Source organism: Galeopterus variegatus, unplaced genomic scaffold (genome assembly GCF_000696425.1).
Source record: "Galeopterus variegatus unplaced genomic scaffold, G_variegatus-3.0.2 Scaffold2286, whole genome shotgun sequence".
NCBI lineage: Eukaryota > Metazoa > Chordata > Mammalia > Dermoptera > Cynocephalidae > Galeopterus > Galeopterus variegatus.
In genome coordinates, this window is record NW_007728397.1 from 294880 (window position 1) to 307209 (window position 12330).

Sequence of the window (12330 nt, forward strand, 5' to 3'; positions counted from 1 at the left end):
ATATATATATGTACACACACATATATATTATATAGCTGTTAACATAATCCTTAATGAAAAGTAAGGGATTCGTGGGAAGTGGTATAGTACTCAGAAGTGGCCCCAGTGGATTCACTAGGCAAAAGCCTATCTGTTACTTGAGCACATAATAACATTTTCTGCACCTGTTAGTGCCTATGGTTCTTTTTTAGCTTTATGAAGCATGATAGTTTCTTTAAAAGGTACTGATGTACTCTCTGTGGTAAAGAAGAGCTTTATTCCTGTTATGTGGATTTAACCACTCAGAATTAATTGTCTTGTTTTTCTTTTCTGTTCATTTTTGCTGACCCATGTCTGGGTGTACCAGTATTTAAAATCATTTTTTAACTTTTTTTTTTTTTTTTAAAGATGACCGGTACGGGGATCTCAACCCTTGACCTGGTGTTGTCGGCACCATGCTCACCCAGTGAGATAACTAGCCATCCCTATATGGGATCTGAACCCAGGGCCTTGGTGTTATCAGCACCACACTCTCCGAGTGAGCCATGGGCTGGCCCATTTTTTAACTTTTTATTATGAAAAGTTCAAAACAAAAAAAAGTAGAAAATATTGTATAATAAACACCTATGTACCTATCACTTTTATCAAATCATTTCAGGTTGATGTGAATCTATTCCCCATTCACTTCCCTGACTTCTACTGAATTTTTTTGAAGCAGATCTTAAACATTTTATTATATCTGTAAATATTTCATTATATATCTCTAAAAGATAAAAATCCTTTAAAAATGAAGTTTAATGCTCTTACCTTGGAGAATATTAATATTTGAATATCATCAAATTTTAGTCATTGTTCACATTTTCCTGGCTGTCTTATATGGTCTTCTCTTATCCCCTCTTTTCCAGTTTTATTTTTAATTTTTTTTTTTTTTAAAGGAGCTGAGGCATTTGTTCCTCGGTGTTTTCTACTGTCTGGATTTGGCTGATTGCATTATTGTAGTGGTGTTAAACATGTTCATCTGTTTCTGTATTAGATTTAGAGGCTTGACCAGATCTTTCTGGCAAGGCACTTAGTAAATGGTGTTATGTACTTCTGTCAGGAGGTACATAATATCTGGTTATTTCTTCTGTGAGCTACAGCCATTAATGATCATTGTCAAGATCTGTTAATTGATTAGGGGTTTTGAAATGGTGATTTTGTTATTCTGTTGTTCCTTTTTTGGTTATTAGCTTGAATATTTCTATGTGGAAAAATTCCCTTATTAACTTTTTGATTTCTCTAAGATAACCATTTGTAAAGAAAAATGTGAGTAAGTCCTTGATCCACTTCTCCGTCTGTTTTCAATTAGTTGGTTCCCTAACAACCTTCAGAACTGCACAATGAGTTCTTGCCTGCCTCTTCCTCTCACCCTCCGTTCTACTGTTATGAATTTACAGATTAAAACATTTGATCTTTTTCAGTCAGTTGCAGTTGTTATGCTTACTCATGGTTAAATTGGCCAATCTTTGGCTACTGGGAGTTGTCTGCTAAGTCCTTTTGATACAGCTCTAGTAGTCTTTGAGAACATCCTTGCTTTTTATTACGGCAAGATTTTGCAGGCTCATTTTGTACATTTCCTGTCCCAGATCTGCAACCAGCGTTTCTCCAAGGAGCCCTGGCACTTATTAGTGGGGACGATATTGGTCACTGGTTCTAGACCGTTTCAGTAGATTGATCTACGAAATTGGTATTTTTTTAAAAAATAAAATCATCATGAGTTAATATTGATATTTCTACTTAAAGTTAAGTTTTGGGATTTTTATTTTACTTTATTAATTTTAAATCTCTGTCTTCTTTACCCACATCAAAAATCCCAGTTCTCAGCAACACCAACATAATTATTGATATGCCTTATCCCCCACTGTATACTTTAACAGTCTCAAAACAATACCAGTACCACTATCAACAATATGAATATTGAAAATAATTTTTAAAAAATTTATTTTGTTCTTTCTTCTCCTTAGGGATATACCAGAAATGTGCAATTGTGCAGTCATTTAAATTGTGTTTCAAATGACTTGGGATCATTCTCTCTGTGTAGTTAGGTCATCAGGTACATATGCAGTTAGCCCATGTATTTTGTGTTAGTTTTCATTTTTAGAGTTTCATTTTTTAAATATGCTTCATAATTATGTCAAAAAATTTTCATAGCTCCAACATCTAATCTAAAAAAACAAGGTATATTCAAGTAGGTCGAGTGTCTATTCCTCTTTTTTCCACCCTATTCCATTCCTATCCCACAGATAAGTAGTTTTTAACTTAAAAAATCCCCACCAGAATACAAAGACATATAGATATTTGTAGACATATAGATATTTGTATTCCTGCCCACCATCCCCCCGACCCCCCACCAAATGGTAGCATTCCATACACACTTTTCTCCACCGTGGTTTTTTCACACTGAAAAATATACCAGAGATTGCTCTTTAGCAGTGTATAGAGATATATACCTCATTCCATTTTATAGGACATAATTCTGCATTGTGTGGATGTAGTTTATATAACCAGTTCACCATTGATGGACAATTGGGTTATTTCCCATCTTTACCATTACAAATAGTGCTGCATTGAATAGTCTGTGCTTGTAGCTTTTCATATTTTTGCTATTGTACCTTTGGGATAGATTCTTAGAAATGGGATTGCTGGATGAAAATGTGAATGTAAATGTAATTTTGTTAGATATTGCCAAATTCCCCTACATAGGGGATTGAGTCCATATCCTCAGAATCTTTTTCTTCGAGATTCTTTTTTTGTTATATCTTTTATTGAAAAGTACTCTATAGTTTTGAATTACCTGGGAAATATTCACTTTAGGCTCTTTGACTTTCTCTTCAAGTAGGGAGACCAGCTTACATTTATGGTATTCATATCTTGAAGGTCATTGGAACAGTTTCTTCACTGATACAACCTCCTGGGTAATAGTATGAAGTACGGCATTTTGTGAATTCCCCCTAGAAATTCTGTAGAAATAGAGCCTAGAAGTCTTCATTTTTTAAATTGCTCATTCAAATCTGAAACATGGTTAGTGTGGGTGGGTTGCCTTTTTGTGGAGTGAAAATGCTCATTGGATACATGAGGAGAACAAATCTAAATTGTAATAGTCACCCTTTATTGAGTAGGAACTATGCACTAGACCCTGTGCTAAGTAAGCACTTTACGTATTTTATTTAATCTTCATAGTAGTCCATAGTCAGGTAGTTTCTGTTCTCCCCATTTTACAGATAAGCAAACTGAGGCTCAGAGAGGTTAGGTAAGAACTTAATCTTGAGTCAGACAACCCGTAAGTGGTAGAGTTAGGAGATAATACTTAGGTCTTTCTGACTCCAAAGTGTCAGTTCTTATGGCCATGTGTTAATTTATTAAATTATTTTGTTTCTGTTAGGATATTTAAAAAAAAAGTTTTAAATATTCTTTACAATTAGATGGTTTTTCATAGTCATTCACACTTCTTGAATTGGAGGTTGTACGTCATTTGACAGGATGTGGCATTGATTATCAGCATATGGAAGGAAGTGTAATACACTGGAAAATGTAGAGAAGAATAAAACACTGCTTCTATCTTCAAGAAGCTTGATACTAGTGGGAAAGGAAAATTATAGGCACTTTTAATTACTAGACAAGGAAATATACCTGACTCTTAAATTTGTTCAGAGTGGTAAAATTCAACTTTGTAAACTTATTTATATGATTTTAGTTTCTTGCCAACCAGTAACTATTATAAGTGAATGTGAGGTGTGTTGCTTTATCTTTCATTGTGAAAATAGTGAATGCATGAGTTTTAGGTCAGTCTCAGAAAGGTACTCCATTTCTCTGTTGGAAAGTGTGTAAACTGGTTATGATTTTAATGTGAACATCCTGAAGATTAGTTTGTTCAGAGTGGTAAAATTCAACTTTGTAAACTTATTTATATGATTTTAGTTTCTTGCCAACCAGTAACTATTATAAGTGAATGTGAGGTGTGTTGCTTTATCTTTCATTGTGAAAATAGTGAATGCATGAGTTTTAGGTCAGTCTCAGAAAGGTACTCCATTTCTCTGTTGGAAAGTGTGTAAACTGGTTATGATTTTAATGTGAACTTCCTGAAGATTAGGTTAATTTTAATGTTTTTGAGTTGTATGTGAGTTGTAACAATGGATGGATGGCGTTTTTTTATATATAATACTTTCCCTTATGCCATATTTCCTCTCAGTCTTTTACATTAATTATTTTCTTGATGTATCTTTTAGCTTGAAAACTATGGGCAGCAAGAACTTGGGGATCTTTTTGTGAACTATAATGTAAAATCCCCCATTACTGGAAATGATCTATCCCCTCCAATAGCTTTTAACTTAATGTTTAAGACCGTCATTGGGCCTGGAGGAAACATGCCTGGGTATGTATCACTTACTGTTTATCTATTTATGTAACAAATTTATTGAAATTGCTTTTAAAAACGGTAAATAACAATGCTATGAAGAAAACATTTTGAAAAATGATTCACAGAAAGTACAAATCAATGTATTAAGGAAAAGTAATGACAGACATTTTACAATTTTATGTCTTCTAATTCTTAATGAATGTAATCTTTTTTTAGCATATATAATGATTTTTTTTTTTTTTTTGGCCACAAAATAAATGTAAAAGTCTGTGATCATTATATCTTCTAGTTATAGCTGCATAGGGCAGAAGAGAGAGTTAAGGAACAAATTTGAAAGTCATTGAATTGATTGCTGAAGGAAACTTTAGAAACCATTTACTCTTGCACAGCACTGTCCTGTAGAACTGCCTGCAGTGATGGAGATGTTCTGTAATCTGTGCTGTCCAATATGGTAGCCACTAGTCACGTGTGGCTGTTGAGCACTCAAACTGGGGCTAATGTTTCTGAGGAACTGAATTTGTAAATTTATTTTATTTTAATGAGTTTAAATTTAAGTAGACATGTGACTACCATATTGGACAGCATAGGTGTAGCCTGTTGATTTAAAAGATCTGATTTTCACAGATAAAGAAAACTGGGGGCCAATTGGTTAGCTCACTTGGTTAGAGCATGGTGCTGATAACACCAAGTTCAGGGGTTTGGGTCCCCACACTGGCCTGCCGCCAAAAAAAGAAATAAATGGGGAAAAAAAAGAAAAAGAAAAAACCTGGACAGTTAATAATGTTGTCCAGAATTGGTATTTGTATGTCCAGATTTCTTGTCCAATATGAACAGATGTAGCCGAAGTGTTCTATTTCATAGCTTTGATATTTTTCTTATGGTCTTGTTTTAGGGTAAGAAAGTGGGTTTTTGCTAGTTGAAGCTAGATAGATCATAGTTTCCTGAAGTAGAAACTAAAGAATAATAAAAACTAGTTGTGACAAAATGTGTCACAATTAATTATTTTAATAAGACAACAGGTTGATTTGGTGTACTTTGTGGAAAGAGACCCATGGGAAGCCTTTGCTTTGGCAGTACATACAGAGAGTCATAAAATGGGACATATCCTCTGACCCAGACATTCCTTTCCTGGGGATCTGTGTAAGGGGATCTGTGTAAGGAAATAGTTCAAAAGGAAAGGAAACTGTACTTACAAAAAGTATATAAATTAAAAGTAGAAACAACCTATTAATAATTTGAGGGTGGTTGAGCAAATTATAGTAAAGTAGATCATACTCTGCTTAAATATGAGAAATTTTTATGATTATTTAGAAAATGGAAAAGTATAAAATGAGTGAAATAAACAATCCATAATTTTATACACACTACTTATAAATACACATATAAACTCTATACACATATAAACTTCTGTTGTGTGAAATCTGGAAAGGACCACAAATGAAAAGAGTTGGTCTGTTATAGTGAGAAGAGGGTAAAATTTAAGAGTTTTTTAATACATGAGTTTTGAAGTTGTTTTGGTGAAGTATTTATTTTGAAGTGGGCCAGTGGGAACACGTTCGTAGTGGATGGTTTGCACAGAATATTTTCTGTGAAATTGAGGAGAGGGCAATGGCAATAATAGTGTATTTGCTTGACTTTATCTTTAAAATATGGAGAAATACAGAAGGCTCTTGCTGAAAATATAAAATACTGTAAAGAATAAAAATGATATGAAAAACTTTGAAAATTGCCTGGTGTGCTGGGAAGTGAGCACTAAATGTTAAATGTTAGCTCGTATTGACCTCTTTTTAGCCCCACGGTTATGTTTTTATATGTGAATTAACAGAGGTATACTTAGGCATGGGTCTTATTTTTCAGAAGGATCTAAAATTGTCATCTGCCTCCATGTAAATGATTGCTCAAGAGGATGTGAGAGGCTTTAGGGGCAGTATGAGAGAGGTGGTGTTTTGACCTACTGGAGTACTAATTAAATAAAATGACATTGTTAACAGTAGTATTGCCATACCAATTACCTAATACATTTTCTAAAACTTGGTATAAGAACATTTGTTACCAAGGAAAATATCTATTTCCAGAACTTCATTTTAGGGCCTATACAGTTTTGTTGTGAAAGTGATATATTTAGGACTTTTAGAATTTGTGTCTAGAATTTCAGGTTTGTTGGAAAACATAATTTCTTTGTTTATAACAGATTTACTTAAATTCATAGGTATTTGAGACCAGAAACTGCACAGGGGATATTCCTGAATTTCAAACGACTTTTGGAATTCAACCAGGGAAAGTTGCCATTTGCTGCTGCCCAGATTGGAAATTCTTTTAGAAATGAGATCTCCCCTCGATCTGGACTGATCAGAGTCAGGTACTGCCCCTGTTACTCTTGTAAAATTAGTGAATGACATTGGCATTGAATTGGAAATGAAAACTTGCTATTTTGAAACAATTCTGCTTCATGATTGTGATTATGGAATTATTTTTGTCTTCTCCAAAAAGCATGCTTTACAATTGTTATCTCCAAATGTAATCTCTAGGGTAGTAGGGAGTTTTGAGTGACTTGAAGGGCACTTTAAGGGAAAAGGAGGGAGGGTGGAAAATAACTCTAGTTTTTCACCTGCTCCAAAATTCTCTTTTGCCTTTGATTATCTCATGTTTGAGGATGGTGAGGTCTGGATTGTGTAAACCAAGGCCGTTCTTGCAATGGTGATGTGTACAGTGTAGAGTGGGGTGGGGGTGCGGTGATGGGTTATGACAGGAGGATTGTTCTAGGTGTTCAGGTCAGACAACATTGCTGGAATTGGGGTAAGAGTGTTTCAATAACCACTTGGTGTTCTGGACACAACCTCCAGATAATGGGGGTCCTGTACGACAGAAAGTCCAGCTGGCAAGCTTATCCCCATCTACTCTAGTTGACACTCACTTGCCTTTATTCTATTAACCTGATTGTGTCCAATGTATCCAGGAATGTGTGGGAAGGCATATGGCAACTGTTCAGTTCCACTTTAGCCTTTCTTTTTTAAGGGGGCTGGGGGGGGCGGGGAAGGGGCCGGGCGGCTGGCTGGCTGGGATCTGAACCTTTGACCTTGGTGTTATAACACCATGCTCTAACCAACTGATAGTTCCATTTTTCTTTAGAAATTTATTTAGGGCTGGCCCGGTGGCGCACTGCTGCAGTGCGCCGCTTGGGAGTGCTGAGGCGCTCCCGCCGAGGGTTCGGATCCCACATACAGACCGGTTCCCGCTCACTGGCTGAGCGAGGTGCGGGCGCAGCACCGAGGGTTGCGATCCCGTTGCTGGTCCCGGTCCGGTACGGGCGCGACACTGAGGGTTGCGATCTGTTGCCGGACATGAAAAAAGACAAAAAGGAAAAAAAAAAAAAAGAAATTTATTTATTTAGCTGTTTATGACTTGAGCTTTTTGGAATTTTCTGTACATTTCTTCCTGATATCATCTCTTAGAGTAATATATCCTATATAAAAATAGGGTGTGTAAACATACTTAACTTTCTTAGGCTCCAAAAGTGTTTTCCCAGCCCCAGTGCTCCACCCCTTTTCTCTCTTCTCTTCTTACTTGCTGTAATTACAGATTTCAGTCTTAATGTAAGCCAGCCACTGACTCTAGATCAAAGCACCCAGAGCCTGCCTAGTCCTGTTAGTCCCCATAATGTCCTGTGTGAGGAAATGCCTCTACATTCTGACCAAGCTCTCATCAGGCCTGTAGTCCCTTTGGACCTATGATCTAGGAAGGAGAGACTTCGTGGAGGGAAGAACTTGCACAATGTAGAGAAAGGGGGTGGGAGGAACTCCTCTGGCTTTCGTGTAGAAAGAAGAGGTAACTGGAAACTTTAATGAGATGTTATAACAATGAAAGACTTGTGAGATTTGTGTCTGTTTTATTTTCCAGTGTTTGGGTTTTTGTTTTCTTTTTGTTTTTTGGTTTCCCCTGTTCTGGTAGCATCTTAGCAAACTTGCTTTCCCAATACTGAGGAAAGCTGTGTAAGACTAACCCTGTCTAAAGCCCATGTTTTGGAGAGGATTTACATACAGTAGCTATGGGAAAATTATAAAGGACCGAGAAGTAAGGCAAAGTCTGGGGCCTGAGGAAAAAAAGGTGGTGAGAAGGGAAAGCAGCTCAATTCAGGAGTGATTCCAGGTCTTAACTGGTAGAAAGGCCCTGGCGCCTCCTGACAGTTTATTCCTTGGTCATTTTCACTTGAAAGTGTCCTGTGTAGATTTTGGCTAGTTTTGTTATGTACCTCTGCAAATTCCTGACCAGAAGTCCACTCATTCTTCCAAGAGTCTACATCCCCATGGTTTTTGTTCCATGGTAGAACGAGGATTGGTTGTTTAGTGTTATGATTTCTACTTGATGACAGTATTATCAGGTGATTAGTACATTTTATTTTATTTTAATTGGCTGGTTCTGTCTTCCTGGCCTGTGCATATTTTAGTTCTTCACAGATTCAGGTAGAGTCTCTGAAGTCAAAGACAAGAGACAGAGCTGGCCAAATCAGTGTTAGTGTAGATTCCTCCCCCAGCTTTATTGAGGTAAAATCGACAAGTAAAAATTGTATATATTCAAAATGTACAACGTGGTGTTTTGATATACGTATACATTGTGAAACAGTTACCTCAGTCAAGCTAATGAACATGTCCATCCCCTCACATAGTTACCTTTGTTTTTGGTGTAGAGAATACTTAAGATCTGTTCTCTTTAGCAAATTTCAAGTATACAGTGCATAATTAGTGGCTATAGTCACTGTGATTTCTTTTCTTTCTTTTTTTTTCATTTTTGGCAGCTGGCTGGTATAGAGATCCGAACTCTTGACCTTGGTGTTCTAACACCACTCTTTAACCAACTGAGCCAGCCCGCCAGCTGTGCTGCGATTTCTTGGCAAAACAGATGAGAAGACTTTGGCAGCAGCTTTTTTGGACATTCTGCTCAGGGCCTTTAATTTATCTGCCCCACATTATACGTATTAAGTTGCCGTCAACCCAGTTATAAACTATGTGAGGACAAACACCGTGTTTGTTTGTCTCTCTTACATTTCTATGTGCACAGAAGATGTTTGGTACTTGTTGAAACATAGGACATAGTTGCTGCGGGACCAAATAAGAGATGCAATTAAAAAATAAAATGTAAAAAATAAAACCTTTTTGCAATGCATGTTACGTATTTTTAGGACCCCTTTAAGCAATTTTATATTACCTCTAAAACATACGAGATAATCGTGAAAGGGCACCAGTAAATGTTATCTTTTCTTTTTTAAGAAGAGAGATTAGATTTTGACTCAGAATTAACTTAAAACACTTTTCCCCCCAATAGCTACTAAATTGCCATTCAGAGAAATCTCTTTGGGAAACCATTGCTGTGTTCATGCTTATTTCATTATTATGCAGTTACCTTGATGTAGCTTGTTCAGTTTGTGCCTTATGTTTTTTGCCTTGAATAACACTTTATTTAGGAAGCTCTTACTCTAAAGAAACCAGCTGTATGGTGCCATTATCAGTCATTTACTTGTTCAGAGCAGTAAAAAAGAAATCAAATTGCTATAAAAGCTAAAGAGCCATTTCAATTCACTTTTAATTTCTCATTCTTTGAAAAGTAAATATCAGGAGCTTCATTTAGTGTGTATTTATAAAGACTTACTAATGTGTCAAGGAAAATCATTTTATTTGGATGTCACTATTCAGTATCTTTTTTCTTTTTATGTGTATGACTTTTACTTATGCTTTTCTAATTTTAAAAGCTATATTAATCTGCTTTTTAAAAATTATTTTTTGTTAAAAGTAATATTTTTGGATATGGCTAGATGGAAGTAATTAATATTTGAGAGAAATTTGTGCTTATTATAAATAGAGAGTATAGTAATTAAGTTTTTATTAATGTGTTTAAAGATAACAGCCACCTAGACAAACTTAATCTAAAAGTTTTTTGGCCATTCCCTTTGGGAACCAACTTTTTGTTTAGTGATAAGAGATTCTTATAGTATGGGGCCTTTATCAGTGTAGAATGCAGTTGAAAATAGGGATCTTGTTTACTGTTTTCTATAGTTAAGCATGCAGATTTTATCCCTTATATTTTTGCTTTCAGAGAATTCACAATGGCAGAAATTGAGCACTTTGTAGATCCCAGTGAGAAAGACCATCCCAAGTTCCAGAATGTGGCAGACCTCCACCTTTATTTGTATTCAGCAAAAGCCCAGGTCAGCGGACAGTCTGCTCGGAAAATGCGCCTGGGAGATGCTGTTGACCAGGTGAGATTGTGGAGGTAACTTAATTTAGATTGTGCCTATTCAGGGTTTCTAGCACTTAGCAAATTCTGTGTGTACTAGATGAGAAAATATTTTATTTTAGCAGTCATTTTATTTTTATACAATATTTATTTTTATACAGTGTTATTATAGTAGGAGAAAATCACCCAAACATCTCAATTTCTGGGCCATTGGAGCTGACATGATTAGCAGAGCACTCAGAAAACAGATTTTGGTTTGAACTGTGCCTGAATACTACTACTTTAGGGGGGACTGAATTTGACTCACAGGAAGCAAGTGCTCTGGATTTTAAACTCTTCTGTATTACCCATAGCAATTGGGATAAGGCCTGGCATATAACAGAATTTCTTTTAAATGTTATCCTGGAGAAACAAGTGAATAAAAATTTTCCAGTAATAGCTGTTGCCCAGTAGTGGAATGAGTTGCCTTGGGAAGCAATGAGCTTCCTGGTCCTGAAAATATTCAAGGAGAGGCTGGCTGGTGTCTTGTCAGCCATTTTGCAGAAAAGACCCCAGCAGCAGGTGTGAGAATGGGGCTAGATGATTTTTAAGACTCCTGCAGTACTAAAATTGTAAGATGACATATACTGTATGGTGTTTACAAATTTTAGTGGATATGAATACATTAAAATTCCCTCAACATGTCTCATTACTTTTGTTAATTCAGAAGGAAATATCTTGTCATTCCTTAGGGTCATTGTTATGAATATCATTTTTAGTACTGAAGATTTAGAAGGTAGGAGGTATTGGCTGAATTTTTGCTAGCCAAGTGAGTACATTGGACAGATTTTGAATAACTCCATCATTATCACCATGTTAACTTAACGTCAGCTCCTTTACAAATAACCAAAATCGCATTCCGGGTATTTGAAATTGTTTTGATAGCAGGATAAAATAGTTTACTTTGTGTTTCAAATATTCTTTTAGTAGATATGAGTAACTCAATGCAAAACGGTACCTTGGCGTTCAGAAGTATTAATGTGTGTTTTCTTTCCTCTATGCTTGCTTGCTTGCCTATTTATTTAGGGTATAATTAACAACTCAGTATTAGGCTATTTCATCGGCCGAATCTACCTCTACCTCATGAAGGTTGGAGTATCTCCAGATAAACTCCGCTTCCGACAGCACATGGAGAACGAGATGGCCCATTATGCCTGTGACTGCTGGGATGCTGAATCCAAGACGTCCTATGTAAGTGAAATGGAATGGTTTTTACTATGTGGGTTTCACATTATTAACTTAGAAGCAGGGATATCAAAATTGCCTTTTGTGCACATTCTGTCAGATGGAATAATGAGAAAAGAAAAGAGATCTTTTCCTGAGCAACATGGAAAAAGCACTTGCCCCCTGCCTTCTTGTAAGGAGGGGTCTACTCTTTGGGTCCCAGGAACCCTTTGTAGACTTAGCTTCTTGAGAGAAAGAGACACACAGAGAGGGAGGGGGAGGGAGAGGGAGAGAAGTTTGGTGATGGGGTAGTGCTGTGTGTACCTTCCTGGGGTGGGCAGTGGTGTTGGTAGTATCCCTAAGTGGGGCTAAGACAGGGTGGCCTCCTTCCTGACTTTGATCCCAGCACATGTTGGAAGTGGTGGTGGGGTTGAGTAAAGAAAGTCATGGGGCATTTAGCTTTGAGAGCTGTTTGGTAGATTTGGGGGATAGACTAGTAGATTCTGATCTTTTGTTTAGGAACT

At 36.5% G+C, this 12330-nt stretch overlaps 1 protein-coding gene across 1 annotated transcript in view; it reads left to right on the plus strand.

Annotated features, from left to right (window-relative positions):
- GARS (glycyl-tRNA synthetase) overlaps window positions 1–11861 on the plus strand; it is a gene marked incomplete at its 3' end in the record, with an annotated part of 26083 nt that extends 14222 nt beyond the window's left edge. The window contains exons 7-10 of the mRNA XM_008581169.1: window positions 4245–4390; window positions 6585–6734; window positions 10463–10625; window positions 11669–11861. Of these exons, the coding sequence (XP_008579391.1) occupies window positions 4245–4390; window positions 6585–6734; window positions 10463–10625; window positions 11669–11861 (652 nt within the window). The remainder of the gene's footprint in view (window positions 1–4244; window positions 4391–6584; window positions 6735–10462; window positions 10626–11668) is intronic.
- Window positions 11862–12330: the final 469 nt, after the last annotated feature.